This window comes from Oreochromis niloticus, unplaced genomic scaffold (assembly GCF_001858045.2).
Source record: "Oreochromis niloticus isolate F11D_XX unplaced genomic scaffold, O_niloticus_UMD_NMBU tig00000486_pilon, whole genome shotgun sequence".
Lineage (NCBI taxonomy): Eukaryota > Metazoa > Chordata > Actinopteri > Cichliformes > Cichlidae > Oreochromis > Oreochromis niloticus.
Window position 1 is genome coordinate 1 of NW_020327179.1, and position 18,931 is coordinate 18,931.

At 43.8% G+C, this 18,931-nt stretch overlaps 1 protein-coding gene across 1 annotated transcript in view; it reads right to left on the bottom strand.

Moving 5' to 3' along the window:
* Positions 1–4,383: 4,383 nt before the first annotated feature.
* The window catches only part of LOC109196891 (butyrophilin-like protein 2), a gene marked incomplete at its 3' end in the record, with an annotated part of 29,164 nt that continues 14,616 nt past the window's right edge, over positions 4,384–18,931 (bottom strand). The window contains exons 4-5 of the mRNA XM_019351422.2: positions 9,662–9,988; positions 4,384–4,807 (exon numbers count right to left, since the gene is read on the bottom strand). Of these exons, the coding sequence (XP_019206967.2) occupies positions 4,384–4,807; positions 9,662–9,988 (751 nt within the window). The remainder of the gene's footprint in view (positions 4,808–9,661; positions 9,989–18,931) is intronic.

Genomic DNA, 18,931 nt, shown 5'->3' on the forward strand with positions numbered 1-18,931 from the left:
AAATTTGTATGTAAAGTCTGATGTTTGTATTACCATGATAGTTTAATATGTTTACGTCACGGTACATTGTGGGTTAAATATTGCTAGGCGGCTAGGAGTGTTGCATTCACAGTCTACACTATGCTGTAGGAATTTCAATTTTTTATTTTTTAATTAATTAATTAATTATATTTTTGCATTTTCTCTGCGTTTCTGCCAGGACCACAGGCAGGGCCACTCGCAGGTTGCTTCTGGGCCGCATGTGGCCCGCGAGCCGCTATTTGAATAGGCTTGATTTACACTCTGATATCTTTTATTTTCCATATAGTTTGTTAATCTGTCATTTATCATCGTCTCCATTATGTTACAGATGTTGGACGTTAAAGCCATCGATCTGTCATTTCCTGGTTTTCATGTTGGTAAAATCACTGCTTCCTTCCAGCTCTGTGGAAGTTTCCCACCCCCAAACTCTGTGATATGATTCTGATGATTTATCCTGATATAACAAACCTGATCTTTTCCTGGTGCTGATAGTTTGGATTTCCTGTGTGCCTGATTTCTTTCTGTCTTTGTAAACAGTATATTTCATAAATCATGTGAGTCTTCTACTCGCTGTAATAACTCCTGATTTTCTAGAACTGTGTTTTCTTCATTAATATTATCTGAACTATATCTGTTCTTTCACTGCTGTGACTTCAGCAGCCTCCACTGTCACTGCTCCACCCTCCCCTACAGCCGTGCTACAGACCACCACAGATCTTTATCACTCTTTGTTTGTGACCTTCTCTCCTTTCTTCTTCATTGCCTGCGTTGCTGCTTCTAAAACAGCGTTACAAACAGAACAACTTCAATCATCAACACTCACATCAGTTTGTACATTTCCTGCTCACTAACAAATCTGAATGTCCTCCAGTGAGCAGCACTGAAACACCACTTCATCACCCATAGCTGGACTGCCATGCCCGGTATGCCGATGGTGATTTTTCGTTTTATGGCCGATGAGATATATATATATATATATATATATTTTTTTAACGGTATAAACAATGAAAGGTCAGATGCTGGTCGATGTGTAAAAATAACTCAGTTGTTTTGTGGTGGCTATGGCGGAGCTTCTACAGATTCAGTAATATTAGCAAGTGGTGGAGGCCAGCAGGTGGATGAGGGAAGGGAAGGCAGGAGGAGGAGAGACCCGAGGCGGGGCCGGTCCAAGTGTCAGGTGAACTGAACTGCAGGTAAGAAGTTATGACCTGCAGTCTATCTGGGTCAGATATAAACCAAGTTTAGGGTGGAGTTTATTTTCGTTGTGCCTGACTTTTTACAGTCAGTTACAATAACTCATACTGCGTGCTAGCTAGCATGACGGAGTTTCTATACAGCGGGTGGGTGCTATGATGTTACTGATAGTGAACTTATTTTATTCATAAGGTTAGTTAGTAGAGTTGCCAACCGTCCCTAAAAAACGGAATCGTCCCGTGTTCAGAGAAAATATTACGGGTTTCGCATTCAAGGTTAAAAGGAACACAGTTTGTCCCGTACTTCAGCTAGAATGGAAAAAGACACAAAGCTGGAGTTATTCTGTCTTTGCTGCACAGCTGTTTCTTCTTCTCTCATTCTCTCCCCTCCCTCTCCTGTTGCTACTTCAATCATGAAAGTGATCAATGATCAGCTGATCGGCTTTTCTCTCTTGTTTGTTTATCGCCCACTTTGCGCCAGAAAGAGGAAACCAGCGGATGTTGCACTAAACAACAGCAGCACGTTTAAGCTTGATCAGCTGTTGTTAGAATTTAGTTAATATTAATTTCTAGTATCAGCTGATGTTGCTGGAGCCACAGCTGTAAAGCTGCTGGTCATGATATCAGTTTGGTTATCTGGTGAGAGGGAAACATGAAGATGAAACCAGGAGATGTCCTTACTGAATCATCAGAGCTGAACAGCTGATGGAGAAACAGGTTTACCTTTTAGGTGACATGAATGAGTTGAAGGGAAGTTATGAACTGTTTCTGAGAGACAAATAACACCAGCATCCTTTTCTATGTAGCTGACAGCTGGTAACTGTGCAGGGGCGGGTCTAGCAAAGTTTTGTCAGGGGGCCAGGTAGGGCATTAACAGGGAAAGGGGGGGACAAGGAAATACTTTTCCTTATTATTCTCATTTAAAATGTCTCGCTTTTAAAGAAATAATTATCTGAGTCTTACAACAAACAATTGATAGATTGATACATATATACCATCAGAACGATTTTTTGTCCCAGTCCAGCCCTGTCATCACCCCCTGTATCACTCCTCCACACTCAGCTCTGTCTCATCATTACAGAAGTGAGGTCACTTCCTGCAGGAGTGTCTGTGACTTCCTGCCATCAACAATCAGTCTGAAAGCAGCCTGAGATCAGCTGCTGACTCTGTCCCTGCTCCAATATCTACTCCTGTACAGCTTCTTTAACTTCATTCATTCTTCACTGACTGCTCTGCTCGCTGTGACCATTAAAATCGCCATGTAACAGGGTCATAAATCACATGTTGATGTGATGTCTTAAAGTGGGAGATGAAGAAATGATTCCAGGGCCCAAATCATTGAGACAAACATCAATCCACACTTCACTTTGTTTCATGTCTCTAAAGTGGGAATATTTCAGTGTGATGAACAAACGGCCTCCAACAAATAAAGCTGATTTTCTTTTCCTGTCTTTTCTCCAGCGGCCTCAGCTTCTTCCTCTTTCCCCTGTCTTCTTCTGCAGACGCTCCTCTGTAGCTTCAAGCTGTTTCTCTTTACAAGGAGAGCTACAAACCTTTGCATCCAGCCACAAACACCCCATGGGCTCCTCTGGATCATCACACTCAGCATTTTCACTTCACAATAAAAGCCTCATATTTATGGCTGCTCCACCCTGACATGTGACAACATCCAAATGACTGGATCAAAGTGTTTGAATGATCTCAGCAGCTTTAAAACTATTGATATTTATACATTTACATTGATTTGGACTAAACTAACAAAACTATTGATTTGATCCAAACTCAAATCATGCCAGAGGCTTTTATTTTGAAGTTAGGATCATTTTTAACCTCCTAGGATCTGGCGTCCACATATGATATCTACTTACAAGGACATTATACTGCTACTGTTCTATCAAAATTTTAAACGAATATCCTCATATTTGGCTCTTATTTTTCTTAAAAACAAAAATAAGGTAAAAAAAAAAAAATCTGGTAATTCTTTGTTTTTATATTCATCGGGCCCCAATATGCCCAAATATCAAAGAGAAATTAAAAATGCATGCCGTGGAAGAGTTCGGGTCTTAGGAAGTTAATGGTGTTCTTAGTCTGTTCATTTAAACACACAGTTGCTCCGCCTGACATTTTTGGCTTTTAGATCAAAACATCAAAGAATTTATTTTATTTGAATGAACTGAAAATAGATTCAAACTAAAAGCTTTTAGAGAATAAACTCCTACATGACCTCTGACCTTTGACCTGTATCTACAGCACTGACCTCTGACTTTCAGCTCCACTTGTTTCTTCAGCAGGATGTTTCCCTCCCTGCTGTAGACGGTGCAGGTGTAGATCCAGTTGTCTACATCTGTGGGGTATTTCAGGGTCAGACTGAGGTCTCCAGTTTTCAGCAGGTCTTCATTCATCTTCGTTCGGTCTCTGTAAACCTGGTGCTGTTCTTCAGGCTGGTCAGAGCCGTTCTCATACACGTGGACCTTCCTGTCCTTTGTGTCCTTCCACTCCACTTTAGCGTCTTCAGGCAGGTGAAGTGTGGTGTTGAAGGGCAGCTGGACAGACTCCACCCCTGAATCCACCTCCGCCTGGGGGACTGAGAGGACAACAAAGCACAACATGAGCTTGGATGGAGACATTTGTGTTGACTCTAACAGGCTGAATGCTGCTGCTTCACTGGGAGCTCACTGTTAGATAGAAAGTGGTCAGTGTGAAGAGGAGACACAGCAGAAAGATGAAGACTGACAGGAAGAAAGCAGTGAACAGACTGTTGGAGCTGCTGTTAGTGGGACAGGACTTTATTCAGTCTCTGAGGACCAGATTTGACTTGATGAAAAATGAAATAAATGGATGGAGCCGACATCACTTTGGTTAAAAGGTACTATGAATGAACTTCACTACTGATGGGCAGGAATATGTTGGGTGTGACTTTACAACTCACAGCTCTGAGAGGATTAAAGAGTCGTTCAGATAAAATCTCTCGTCTCTTTGCAAATACATGAACACTTCTAAAAGCAACCAGTTGGTGATTGGACGTCTCAAAGCTGTGAGCGCAGTGCTGAAACTTTGGCTCTGTCCTGTAGCTCTTCACTCAGTCCTCACCCTGAGTGTTTAGAGCCCAGCCCCACATATTCCTGCTCCTCAGGAATTCTGGATTTGGAGGAAACACAGCTAAACTGACCTGAAGCTAACACGGAGGTCGAGGGGGAGGAGCCACAATACAAGCTGCATCCAGCCAATGGGTGCACTGTTGACCTTTGACCTGAATCTACAGCACTGACCTTTGACTTTCAGCACCACTTCCTTCTTGATCAGGATCTTCTTCCTGTTGTTGTAGGCGGTGCAGGTGTAGGTGTCTGTGTCCCAGTCTGTGGGGTATTTCAGGGTCAGACTGAGGTCTCCAGTTTTCAGCAGGTTTCTCCTCAGCTCTGTTCGGCCTCTGTAACTCTGGTCCTGGTCTTCAGACCAGTCTGAGCCGTTCTGATACACGTGGACCGTCTTGGAGCTTTTGACCCACTCCACCTCCGTGTCTCTGGGCAGGTGAATTATAGTTTTGCAGGGCAGCTGGACAGATTTCACCTCTGAATCCACCTCCACCTGGGGGACTGAGAGGCAGAGGAGGAGGAAGAGTTTGTATAAGAGGAGCAGGATGAGGACTGTGATAGAGTTTTTACTTATTCATGAAATCACAATCTTATAGAAAATAAATGGAAAAATAAAAAGCCTGGGCATCCATTTATGCACAGCTGTCTGAAGCTCCACCACAGCATTTCATCAGGCAGAGATGTGGACCGTTGAAACCAAGGGCGTCGATTTGGCATGGACGGAAGGGACGTGTCCCCACCAATATCCAGTGATTATTGAATTGTCCCCACCAATAATTTGATCTCTTCGAGTGAAGAAAAACAAACCCGACAGAAAGAAAAAAAACGATCTGTCAACGTCTCATTCACCCAGCGGTGCAGAAAGAGTTAAATTACGTTCTCTACTGGAGTCCTACGTCATGTGACAAATATGGCCAATGTGATTGGCTGTGCCTTTCAGGGAGCTCTGTTTAGTTTTAGCAGCGGCAAGCCTGCGCTGCGAGGACCTGCAAGGGGGAGAGGAGGATGGCAGCAAAAAGGAAGAACCTGGATATAAGAAAGTATTTTTCAAAGAAACCTGTAAGTCACTTAAAGTCAAGTTAACTCATAAAATGTGTCCGTCATAATAACGTTACAGGCTATGCTAGGCTTTGGCCCACATCAGTCTAAAATTGTATGTAACCATGAATAACGTGTTTTGGAAACTAACTGCACAACAGGCAGCACTATTAGTTATCGCAGTCTCTAATTTCTAATTTTGATTGAAACTGTCAGAGAAAACGGCAGCCTCGAGCAAGCCAGGATATTAGTTTACAGAGGCTGTTAAAATTATACGTCTAATGTTAAAATGTTGGTGACACAATAATTTCATCCTAATGGTACTGACATATTCATAGGGTTTATATCATGAGGTAGTCATGATTTTGCAAATATTCCACCTTGTAGTGCAGTTTGCACAAATTGTTTTAAAAATGCACTCACCCTACAAACATTACTGATGAGTCAAGATCTGCATAAATTGACAGAAACACTGAAGCAGCTCCACATTTTATTCTTATTGTCATGTATGTGCTATTTGTCAGGTGACAGAAGAACCAACACAAAGCTCAGAGAGTAATGGTGACACAAGATCACAGGTGAAATTGGATGATGACTTGGTGGTTCATGACTGTATTTGAAGCACATGTGTGACTGCATGTATTTGGAATGTCTCACTGTTATTTATCAGGTGACAGAGGCAGCTCTGCCATGTTGTAGCTCAGAGGTGAAGAGGCGAGGTCACAGGTGACTGACTGATGATTTGGTGCTATAGATTAACTAGTATTTATTATCATCACAATTGTTAGGCTGCTGATATAAATTGATTCATTAGTGCAGAGGTCCCAACCCCCGGGCCTCAGACCGGTACCGGTCCGTGAGTCGTTTGGTACCGGGCCGCGAGAGTTGAGGCTCAGGTGTGAAATGTATGGTTTTCAGGGTTTTTATCGGTTTTCAGCGTTATTTTGTTATCGTTTTTATCGTCAACTTGGTTTTCCTGGGTCTTTTCACGTGTGTTATGAATAAATCTTCTTTTTTCGGTACCGGTACTAGTTTTATTTTGTTGTATTTATCCGCGACACCTTAAAGGCCGGTCCGTGAAAATATTGTCGGGCATAAACCGGTCCGTGGCGCAAAAAATGTTGGGGACCACTGCATTAGTGTATATTTGACAAAGAATCTGAATTGACATGTCTCACTTTTTATATGGCACGAATCAATGTGTTATTTTATCAGGTAGCAATATGTCCTAGTGCAGTCAGAGGGGAAGAGCCAGGGCCAAAGGTGAGGCACATCAAGCACATAATAATAATTTTGTGGTAATCTTAGATGAGTAGTTTTATGGACAAAAAACCACCAGGTCATTCAGTGTTCACTTAGTGCTAATGTATAAGAGATGTTGGTGTACTATAACTGAAGTAATGTTGACCTTAAAGTCCTTAAAGTCATATTCTTTTATTGTCATGACTGTATTTGAAGCTATTTTTATTTTTGTATGATGCCTGATTTATATGAAATATGGCTGAAGTAAACTAAAGTCTAAAATTCTTAGTCAGTCATTTGTTTAATAGTAATTTAACATTATATAATTCACATATAAAACTATGAATTGTAATTTTAAATGGTTTAAAAGCATGTAGAATAGCATATGTAGGCAAGTATATTGACTTCAGTGGTTGAATCATCTGTCCCCACCAATGCCAAAACCAAATCTATGCCCTTGGTTAACCTTCATTGTTTTGGTTTTTAACCAGTCTGTTGGACAGAATGGTTAAAATTATAATTGTGAGATACAGCCACTGAAAAATCCACTTTAAGCCAAAGGACAGAGATCAGAGATGATGCTGTCTTTAAAAAAAAAACTTAAATAGCTAGCTAGACGATTTTCTCAGTATTATTTTAGGTCCATTTAAAAATAAAATAAAAAATAATAAAAACAGGCCACTGTTTTATTTGTTGCCATATAAATAAAACTGAATAGTTTTATATTCTTTTCATAGCTTTAATTGTGAAACCCTTCAGCCATTAAAATATAAAAAATTAAAGTCAAGATTTGAAAATGTAAAATAAATGGATACAACTTTGCAGTCAGTTTGACCTTCCGAACATTTCATTATCAATATGATTTATCCTTTTAATTCCTTATTGATTCTCATTGACTCCACTTTGAGAGTCACCACCATCTCCAAGCAGGTTATCAGAGACATTACATTCATGCAAATTAATTACATGCTGATTGGTCAAATGTTTGTTTTACAGCCCCACACACCAAAACACATCCCCCTCCTAATGAGGACACACATATGTTTCTCTTAGTATTAGGTATGCACACAAATCAGAGATGGAAACCAGCACAAGGAGACTTTAAAGTGGTTTGTCATGGTGATTCTACTGTAGAAACATGAGCAGGTAGAAACAGAGGCAGCAGCCTGACTGCTCATCAGTTTGTTACCTACTGAAGTTCAGCAGCGGCTCATTTTATCACGGCGCTGGTCTGGGGTCAGCGTTTACTCAGCTTCAACTCTGGGTTCTTGGCTAGCTTAGTGTTAGCATGCTGTCTGTCTGTGTTAACAGTGTGATGCAGTTGTTTCTGTCCTGTAGTCGCCTCCACTTTAACATCGCGCTCTCGTCCTTTTGTGATATAAAAATAAAAGTAAAGTCAGCATCCACGCTGGAGACTGTGCCACTATTTTCCTAGTTCTGGTTCTTTTAGCTGTTTTTCCGCTTGTGTTATATTGTAGTTTCTGGTCTTTAGGTTCTGTTCCCATGCCTCCCCTGTGTTCCACGTTTGTCACTCCTGTCTCCATGTTCCTTTTCGGTCTCCTCTGTCTGTCTTGTTTCCATGTCTGTTTCTCCCTTGGCCCCAGTGTCAAGCCTGTGTGTTTTAGTCTGTGTCTCAGTGTGTTTCCTGTTTTCTCTCATCCTGGGTTCAGTGTGTTTAGTTTTCCTTCCCCTGCCTCGTTATGTTAAGCTCAATTCCACTGCTGTGAGTAAAGAGACCTTTCTAACTGTCATTCGTGGCCCTGCGTCGGTAGATAAAATGCCTGAGTGTTCTGAGGTTTCTACTCACAACTCTGAGTGTGTTTTTCCAATCTGTAAACCTGAGTCAACTAGCCACCGGCCTATGTCCTCTGTCTGTGCATTCACCCAAGAGAGGAAATGCTTTGATTTCTGTTTTTGAGCCTGGGAATAGGGGCAAATGCTTAGCTGGGAATAGTTAAAAAGTGTGTTTAGTTCCTGAGTTAGCAAGGACTGAAACTGTGTTTACTGCTCCAAAGTTTAACCGGAGTAATGAGTGGGTTTCTGTGCAGCTAAGCAATGATGTGGTGTCTTTTATGGCTGATGTTTTCAAGTCTGAGTGTGTTGTTGCATTTATCTGCTCCTGAGCTGGCCAATCCTGAGCCCACTCTTTGTGTTAATGACACCACCCATCTCAAGACTATTAGGTTTGCTGGTCAAAGAGCTAATTCAGAGACATTTTTTCCATTTGGGGCTCAATTAAAGGCCCAGCTTCTCCCTTCACCTGAACCAGTTCCTCGAGGGGAGGGGGGGTCCCAAGGTGAGGGCAGCCAAGGCATCTCCGGCTACCTACCAAGCCACACCAAAGTTGGCTACCTCCGGGCATGCAGATGCTGGTCACCTACCAAGCTACACCAACACCTGTCGCCTTACAAGCTACCTGAGAGTTGCCAACTCAGTCTTGTCAGTCATCGGCTCCTGAAGTGTCCCGCCTGCACCATTTTTGTCGCCGGCCTTCTGGTCGGCCTCCAGATCTGCTTCGTCTTCATCGCCGCCCTCCTGATCGTCACCCTAAACCGTTTCATCTCCACCACTGGCCACATTGTTGGCCTCCTAAAGTGATAGTTCCTTGTTTTGGGCTCTTGAGAGTCCTCCTTACAGGCCCGCTTCCACTTGCTCGGGTCAGGTTTAACTGTGTTTTTATTTTTGTTTTAAGTTGTTTTTTTGTGTGGAGGGGTGGTGGTTTCATGGTCCAACCTCTGCCTGCCAGAGGTGTTTGCTGTGGGAAATGACCACTACTTTGGAATGGTCACAGCTGCTGTGAGCAAGTGGCTGTGATTGGACTGGGATACTTGAAGGCAGGCGTATTTGATTTCACTCATACTGTGGTTCACTTACAGCCCGCACTGCAAACTCTGCTGTGATTTTGTCTCTCTGTGCAGGTGTGTCATATGGTCAGACTGTAAAAGATGACTTAGTCGTGATTGTTGGGGTTTTCTGCTGTCTCTATTATTTTAGGGTCTTTGCATCACAATATGAAGCGACAACTATTGTTGTGATTTGGCGCCATACAAATAAAATTGAATTGTTTCCACTGACCTCTGAACTGGAGCTCCACCTGTTTCTTCAGCAGGATTTTTCTCTCCTTGTTGTAGACGGTGCAGGTGTATTTGCCTGCTTCTCCATCTGTGGGTCTCTCCAGGGTCAGACTGAGGTCTCCAGTTTTCAGCAGATCTTCATTCATCTTTGTTCGGTCTCTGTAAACCTGGTGCTGTTCTTCAGGCCGATAAGAGCCATTCTTATACACGTGGACCTTTTCAAAATTACTGTCCATCCACTCCACTTTAGCGTCTTCAGGGAGGAGACGTGTGGTTTTGCAGGCCAGCTGAACAGACTCCACCCCTGAATCCACCTCCACCTGGGGGACTGAGAGGACAACAAAGGACAACATGAGTTGTACAGACAGAAGCAGCAGCACTAAGAATATTTTCTTTGACTGAAATATTGAACAGAATTAACATTTCAACAAAAAGAGGAAGTAAAATAAAAATGTCAGACTGATACTGATGAATTAAAACTTTGATGTAATGGAAATGGTAAATGTAAAAGCCTGTGTATTATTTCACTGTTTCACTTGTTGTTGTGATAGATTTTATTTATCAGGTACAAACCACTCCTGTAGCTGTCACATTGAAATGTAATTATTATGTGATTGCAATGTTCAAAATTGGTTGTTTAATCTGGTTTCATGTGTGTTATTTCCACCTACTGGTGGACTTGAGAGTTGTGCTTATGGTGCGCATTCTTTTGGCGGATGTTCAATTCAGTGCATATCCTGCCAGAGACTCAAGCCAGAAAGAGCAGGCTGGCCATGTATAAGACGAAAATATGGACACTGTGGACTGAAAGTCCTCGTGGATGTTTGGCAGAAAGGCGCACACGGTATGTTTGTGTATTTTACTTTGTGTACGTTTTATTTGTATTGTAATTTTATTTTGCTGATATAATATCTGTCTTCATTTCTTATTTTACTTTTCCTCTGGAAAAGGTGAAAAATTTTGCTTCATCCAATAAAGCCAAAAATCTGTGTTCTGTTAATTCATGGGAACCTTTTCTTTATGCTTTTATCAGTTAAAGTTTTGAATTGTTGCGCCTGGCAGAGGCCCCGGTCCATGAAATACATCCGGCATTCCAAGAGAGACTGGGGATATTGAGTCTGGGGCCGCGGGGGATGACTTGTCTATCACTAGGGATAAGGGCACTGAGGCAGTTAAACAACTTCTTGGTCATCAGGTGGCGGCCTTGAGCTCGCATTGGAGCATTTCCAAACCGAGTGTGAAGCAGCAGGAATCAGAATCAGCACCTCCAAATATGAGCCCAGGGTCCTCAGCTCGAAAAAGGTGGAGTGCTCACTCCGGGACAATTACTTCGTAGTGAGGAATTTAGTCATCCATGGGGGCTCGGAGTAGGAACGCTGCTCCTTCACATCAAAAGGAGCCAGTTGAGGTGGTTCTGGAATGTGACAAGTATGCCCCCTGGGTGCCTCCTGAGTGAGATGTTCTGGGCATGTGCCACTGGGAGGAGGTCCCGAGGTAGACCCAGGATTACTTCTCATTACATTACTTCTCAGTGTCACTTAAGACAGTCTGTTGCTCCTTCAAGGAATGCACCTTCAAACTGTTTTGCGCTGTAAGGAAGCCATACATTGACTCAACTCAGATGGACTGCAGGACTGTGGAACCGTGTGCTGTGATCAGATGAGTCCATATTTCAGCTTGGTTTTTGGGGAAAAAAACAGCTCTCTGTACCAAAGATGAAAAGCTTCCAGTCTGTTATCTGTGAAAAGTGCAAAACCTGTTATGGTCTGGGGATGCATCAGTGTCCATGACATGGCTAAGCTGCATTCATATGAAAGAACCACTGACTCTGACGCTGAGGATTGTAGACAGACACGAAATTCTTCCCTGGACAGATTATTACTCAATAGGATAATGAAAGATCCCGTTCCGCATGGGCTACAACATTATGACTCCACAGACATCCTGCTGTCAGTCCAGATCCATCTCCTATTGAAAATGTATGGCTCATAATGAAGAGGAGTTTTATATCAGTCTTGGAGGTTCTCAGTCATCCAGGTCGTAGTAATCAAAGGAGCTTGGAAAGAAAGCAACCGGACTTCTTTCACCTCTCATCTAAGAAGCTTCTTCAGTTCTACGAAGGTGGAGAGACCCAGATATTTAAACCCAAGTGGGAGTTGTTCCTTAAGAGGGTGACCCACTATTGATCATGTGACTCATCACATGAGCCTAGGTATGAAAAAGGGTGTTGGTCATTATCAGCATAGGTATTGGGTCAAACCATTGTGAGACCTTGGCTCACCCTATCACAGGGGTGGGCAATTCCAGGCCCCGAGGGCCGGTGTCCCTGCAGGTTTTAGATGTGTCCTTGAACCAACACAGCTGATTTAAATGGCTAAACTAGCTCCTCAACATGTCCTGATGTTCTCCAGAGGCCTGGTAACGAACTAATCATGTGATTCAGGTGTGTTGACCCAAGGTGAGATCTACAACCTGCAGGGACACCGGCCCTTGGGGCCTGGAATTGCCCACCCCTGCCCTATCATGTGACCTATTGAGGTCAATAACTCACACGACAGGGTGAGGCAAGATCTCACAATGGTTTCTCACAATGACCAATTTTTCACTATAAGCGTGTTTACAGGCTGTTCAGTGTTTATGTCTTACACACTCGACCAAACAACAAAGTTAAAAGTTGTTTGGTCCAGTTAAAAACCAAAATGTCTTTTCCAGCGACCATAAAAAAAAAAAATCTCTGACGTTAAGTTGAATGTTTTGTGCGATTTGGCACATTTCAAATAAATAAATATATAAATGAATAATCCAAAAAGTAGCTTTATTAGTGTGCACTCGCGGAGCAGGTACTGCACATGGAGCGGACATTCCTGGACTCCCTCATTATTGCTCTTGGGGACTTTAACAAAGCCAATCTGAGCCAAGAGCTTCCCAAATACAAGCAGTATATTAAATGCCCGACCAGAGAGGAGAGGACATTGGACCATTGTTACAGCACGTTCAGCGGGGCCTGCCGTGCGGTGCCCCGCGCTTCACTCGGACTTTCTGACCACGTCATGATCCACCTGATCCCCGCGTACAGACAGAGGCTGAAGCTCTCCAAACCTGTCGTGAGGACTAAAAAACTGTGGAGCAACGAGGCTGTGGAGGAGCTTCGCACGTGTTTGGAGTCTACAGACTGGGACACAATGAAGGCTGCTTCTAACAGCTTGGATGAGTTTACGGACACTGTCACCTCCTATATTCACTTCTGTGAGGACAGCATTGTGCCATCACGCACCAGGGTGAGTTATAACAATGACAAACCCTGGTTTACTCCTAAACTCAAAAAGCTGTGGCTGGAAAAGAGAAAGGCGTTCAGAAGCGGAGACAGGGACTGCTACAGAGAGGCCAAGTACAGGTTCACTAAAGAAGTGGACATTGCTAAACATCAGCACTCTGAGAAGATGCAGCAGCAGATCTCAGAGAATGACTCGGCCTCTGTGTGGAAAAGTTTTAGGATTATCACCAACTACAAGCCTAAAACCCCCCACTCCACTGATGACTTGCTCTTGGCCAACACCCTTAACGACTTTTACTGCCGTTTTGACGAGCCATCAAACAGCCCTCACACCTCCAACAGCCCCAACAATAGAAACACTTTGGACACTCATTCCCCCACCTCTCCTCCCTCCATAGAGCCATCACCACCATCAAACACTTCACCTACAACACCTCCCTCCACACCCCACACCAAGGAGGATTTCACACCACCTTCTCCCACCACAACTCTTCATATTCATTAAGCAGATGTGAGGAAGCAGTTTAAGAGCTCCTGGCCCAGACGGTGTGTCTCCTGCCACCCTCAGACACTGTGCAAACGAGCTGGCCCCAGTGTTTTCTGGCATTTTCAACTCTTCCCTGCAGGCATGTCATGTGCCTGCCTGCTTCAGGTCCTCTACCATAATCCCTGTCCCCAAGAAACCTAGGATCACTGGACTAAATGACTACAGACCTGTGGCTCTGACATCTGTGGTCATGAAGTCATTTGAACGCCTGGTTCTCTCCTACCTCAAGACACTCACGGCCCCCCTCCTGGCAGTTTGCATACAGAGCCAACAGGTCTGTAGACGATGCTATCAACATGGCTCTACACTTCATCCTGCAGCATCTGGACTCCCCAGGAACCTACACCAGGATCCTGTTTGTGGACTTCAGCTCTGCCTTTAACACCATCCCTCCAGACCGTCTCCAAGGCAAGCTTTCCCAGATGAATGTGCCTGATCCCATCTGCCGGTGGATCACTGACTTCCTGACGGACAGGAAGCAGCATGTGAGGCTGGGAAAGAATGTCTCGGACTCCCGGACCATCAGCACCGGCTCCCATCAGGGCTGTGTTCTTTCTCCTCTGCTCTTCTCCCTGTACACCAACTGCTGCACCTCCACCCATCAGTCTGTCAAGCTAATCAAGTTTGCAGATGACACCACCGTTATTGGACTCATCTCGGACGGGGATGAGTCTGCCTACAGGAGGGAGGTTGAACGTCTGGTGTCCTGGTGCAGCCACAACAACCTGGTGCTGAATGCCCAGAAGACAGTGGAGATTATTGTGGACTTCAGGAAGCACACAGCCCCACTCCCCCCCATCATCCTGACTGACACCCTCATCACCTCTGTGGACTCATTCCGCTTCCTGGGTACCACCATCACCCAGGACCTGAAGTGGGAGCCCACCATCACCTCCGTCGTAAAGAAAGCCCAGCAGAGGATGTACTTCCTGAGGCAGCTGAAGAAATTCAACCTGCCAACACGGACGATGATGCAATTCTACACTGCAATCATCGAGTCCATCCTCACCTCCTCCATCACCGTGTGGTACGCTGGAGCCACTATCAAGGACAAGCAGAGACTGCAGCGTGTTGTGCGCTCTGCTGAGAAGGTGATTGGCTGCAGACTCCCATCTCTGCAGGACCTGTACACCTCAAGGACACTGGGGCGTGCAGCTCGGATCACAGCTGACCCTTGGGCGATCGTGGCTCAAGAGTTGGGTGTTCGCCTTGTAATCGGAAGGTTGCCGGTTCGAGCCCCGGCTTGGACAGTCTCGGTCGTTGTGTCCTTGGGCAAGACACTTCACCCATTGCCTACTGGTGGTGGTCAGAGGGCCCGGTGGCGCCAGTGTTCGGCAGCCTCGCCTCTGTCAGTGCGCCCCAGGGTGGCTGTGGCTACAATGTAGCTTACCATCACCAGTGTGTGAATGGGTGGATGACTGGATATGTAAAGCGCTTTGGGGTCCTTAGGGACCAGTAAGGCGCTATATAAATACAGGCCATTTACCATTTACCATTTCTCACAGTCTGTTTGACCTGCTCCCCTCAGGCAGGAGGCTCCGGTCCATTCGCACCAGAACCTCTCGCCATAAGAACAGTTTCTTCCCCTCTGCTGTTGGACTCATGAACAATAACCATATGACTGTTCCCACCACTAACACATGACCCTACACTGTGTTCACTGCATCATTCCATGTTTGGCACTGATCACCACCTGCACCCATGTATATATCTATCTACTTAGCACTTTTAATTCTTTAATTCTTATATGACGTTATATGACAGTATGTTTGCACTAAGTACCGCAGCAATTTCCTAATGTTGTAAACCTGCTCAACATTTGGCAATAAAACCCCTTCTGATTCTGATTCTGATATTAATACTGAAACACAAGAAAAGAAAGTAAAATGTTCCCTCCAAAACTTATAAATTCTCTGACAGGAGAATTTATAAGCATGTTTACTTTATCAGGTTTTAGCAGTGTGCACAGGCGGTTAACAATATTACCAGCTGTGCTTGTGGCTGGTATACACAGATATTTCCGTGCCGTGTGTGACATCAATGGGAAACGTTTTTCATGCATTTTCCACCAAGCCATTGGATCTTCTTCTCCGTCTACGACCTCCTCGCTGAGGTAACAGTACATTTCTATCTGTGCCTTCTCCTCCAGTGTGCAATTTGGCAATTAGTTCGTCAATGTTTGGACTTCTGTGTTTTAAATGCGCAAATCAGTCCGTGCATGATTACACTGCTCCACCCATCAAAAACTCTACGCATGTGCAAATATATCGCCTGTCGTCGGTTATTGGACTGATGATTGTGGGTTGGAAAAGTTTTTTATTTCGCCCAAACTTATGTTGCAGCCATCGAATCCTAAATGTAAAAATATTTACCAGTGTGGAGCATTATGTTTATCTGCTTAACTAAAGATTAGGTTAGATTATTGGGTTGTCATGTATTTAATATATATTGCCGATTATATATTGCTGATTATATTTGCTGATTATATTGCTTTATGTTTAGGCCTTTATTAACCAGAAGAACTAGGTCAAAGGGTGGTAGGTTGCCCTGGCAACAGACCTCAGAAAGGGGAAGTTATTGCAAGCTGCACAGGAAGTTTTAGTGCACAGGCATATTAATAAATCAGACACAGAAAAGAGGAACTGACTAGAAGGAGTTTGTTTGTAATGAAACTGTGTGTGACGTGTGTGACGTCTGAAGTACAAAAATAACACTATGAGACACATGTTGAGCTTGTAGAGTAGAGTTTCTGCAACTGGCTTTTGGGGCTGTGCAGGACTCTCTCTTCCGGAAGATGATTGAAATAAAAGAAATATAAAATGTTTTGACCACTATGAGTCGGGTTTTCTCTATTCTGTCATGGGGATCAAAGAATCGGGTTTTAATATTTGTTGTTTCCGCCCGGTTCATGTGAGTGAAGTTGGCCTCCCCACCTTCTTCAAATCCAACAAAAGTGGTATCAAACGTTTGTGCTACGTTTGTGCTGGTTTGTGCTGCAAAAATTTTCGTTTGTGCTACTATCATTTTAAAGATATTAATAAAAATTTTTAGAGGTCATCAGAGGTCAACCAGCCCCCCCACATTAATTAAATCAAACAAAATGGGTGTCAATCAACTGTGCTACGTTTGTGCTGGTTTGTGCTGCAAAAATTGTTGTTTGTGCTGCTTCTGTTTTAAAGATATTAATGAAAATGTAAAGGTCAAAAGGTCAACCAGCCCCCCCACATTACCCAAATCAAACAAAATTGATGTCAAACGTTTGTGCTACGTTTGTGCTGGTTTGTGCTGCAAAAATTTTCGTTTGTGCTGCTATCATTTTAAAGATATTAATAAAAATTTCTAGAGGTCATCAGAGGTCAACCAGCCCCCCCACATTACACAAATCCAACAAAAGTGGTATCAAACGTTTGTGCTACGTTTGTGCTGGTTTGTGCTGCAAAAATTTTCGTTTGTGCTGCTATCATTTTAAAGATATTAATAAAAATTTCTAGAGGTCATCAGAGGTCAACCAGCCCCCCACATTACACAAATCCAACAAAAGTGGTATCAAACGTTTGTGCTACGTTTGTGCTGGTTTGTGCTGCAAAAATTTTCGTTTGTGCTGCTATCATTTTAAAGATATTAATAAAAATTTCTACAGGTCATCAAAGGTCAACCAGCCCCCCCATATTAATGGAATCAAACAAAATTGGTGTCAATCAGTTGTGCTATGTTTGTGCTGGTTTGTGCTGCTAAAATTGTCATTTGTGCTGCTTCTGTTTTAAAGATATTAATGAAAATGTAAAGATCAAAAGGTCAACCAGCCCCCCCACATTACCCAAATCAAACAAAATGGGTGTCAATCAACTGTGCTACGTTTGTGCTGGTTTGTGCTGCAAAAATTTTCGTTTGTGCCGCTATCATTTTAAAGATATTAACAAAAATTTCTAGAGGTCAACAGAGGTCAACCAGCCCCCCCACATTAATGGAATCAAACAAAATTGATGTCAAACGTTTGTGCTGGTTTGTGCTGCAAAAATTTTTGTTTGTGCTGCTATCATTTTAAAAATTTTAATAAAATAACGTCGTGATGCGTGCTTAATCATCCAGGTAAGTAAATCCCAAAAGGTTGATTCTGTTCATCTGGACATTTTCAGTTGGAGAAACGTTTCGTCACTCATCCAAGTGACTTCTTCAGTTTCAGCTGACTGCAGGTTTCCCCAACCTTATAAACAGTACATTTGCATAGTGAAGGAAACTAGCACCACTGAATGAACAATGGGCTGGGGGGTTAATTCCATGATTGTTAGTATGCAAATTCTTATGACCATTGATCAATGACAACTAATCAAAGCCTACTGATCAATGGCCATTCACAGAAAGTGGGGAATGGCTACAATCACAGCATTGTAGGATCGTGAAAGATGTACCCTTGGGCCCCCCTTCTCGATTCAGAGATGGTCAGCATCCTGACAGCCCAATGGACGAAGCTGTCTCTCAGTCTGTGTGTTCTGGCCCGGAGGCTCTTCAGTATCCTTCGTGATGGCAGCAAACTGAAGATGCTGCTGAAGGGACGAGTGGAGTCACCTGTAATGGAGAGGACCTTCCAGATGAGGCAGGTGCAGCTGCTCTCACTACCCGTTGTCATTTTTTCCTGCAGAACCCAGTGCAGGAGTCATACCACACAGTGATGCAGCTGGTGAGGATACTCTCAACTGTGCCTCTGTAGAAGGTGCTCATAATGGGGGTTGAATCTCTTGTGCTTCTCAGTTTGCAGAGGAAGTAGAGTCGCTGTTGGTCTTCTCCACATTCAGGGACAGGTTGTTGTTGCTGTACCACTCTGCCAGATGGTTAACTTCACCCCTGTAGTAGATCTCGTCGTGGGTCAGCAGAGTGAAGAGAAGGGGGCTCAACACACATCCTTGGGGAGCCCCCGTATTCAGTGTTCTTGGGCTGGAGGTGTTGCTGTCGAGCGTACTATCTGCTGTCTTCCTGTCAAGAAATCTAGCAGCCAGTTATACAGCAAGGTGCTGATCCCCAGCAGATCCAGTTTGTGAATGAGTTGCTGGGGAATGATGATGCTGAAGGCTGAACTGAAGTCTATGAACAGCACTCTGACATACGAGTCTCTAGTGTTCATATGTGTGAGGGCTGAGTAAGGGGCAGTTGAAATTCCATCATCGGTTGAGCGTTTTGACCAGTATGCGAACTCAAATGGATCCAGCTTGGGGGAAAGCGATAATTTGATTTGATGCATGACTAACCGTTCAAAGCACTTCATAATGATGGAGGTGAGTTTGACAGGACGGTTGTCCTTAAAGCAGGAGGTAGATGACTTCTTGGGCACAGTAATGATGGTGGAGGCTTTGAGGCATGTGGGAACGGCGGCCTGACCCTAGTGATGTGTTAAAGATGTCTGTGAAAACATTTGTGAGTTCCACAGCATAGTCCGTCAGTGCTCGTCCAAGGAT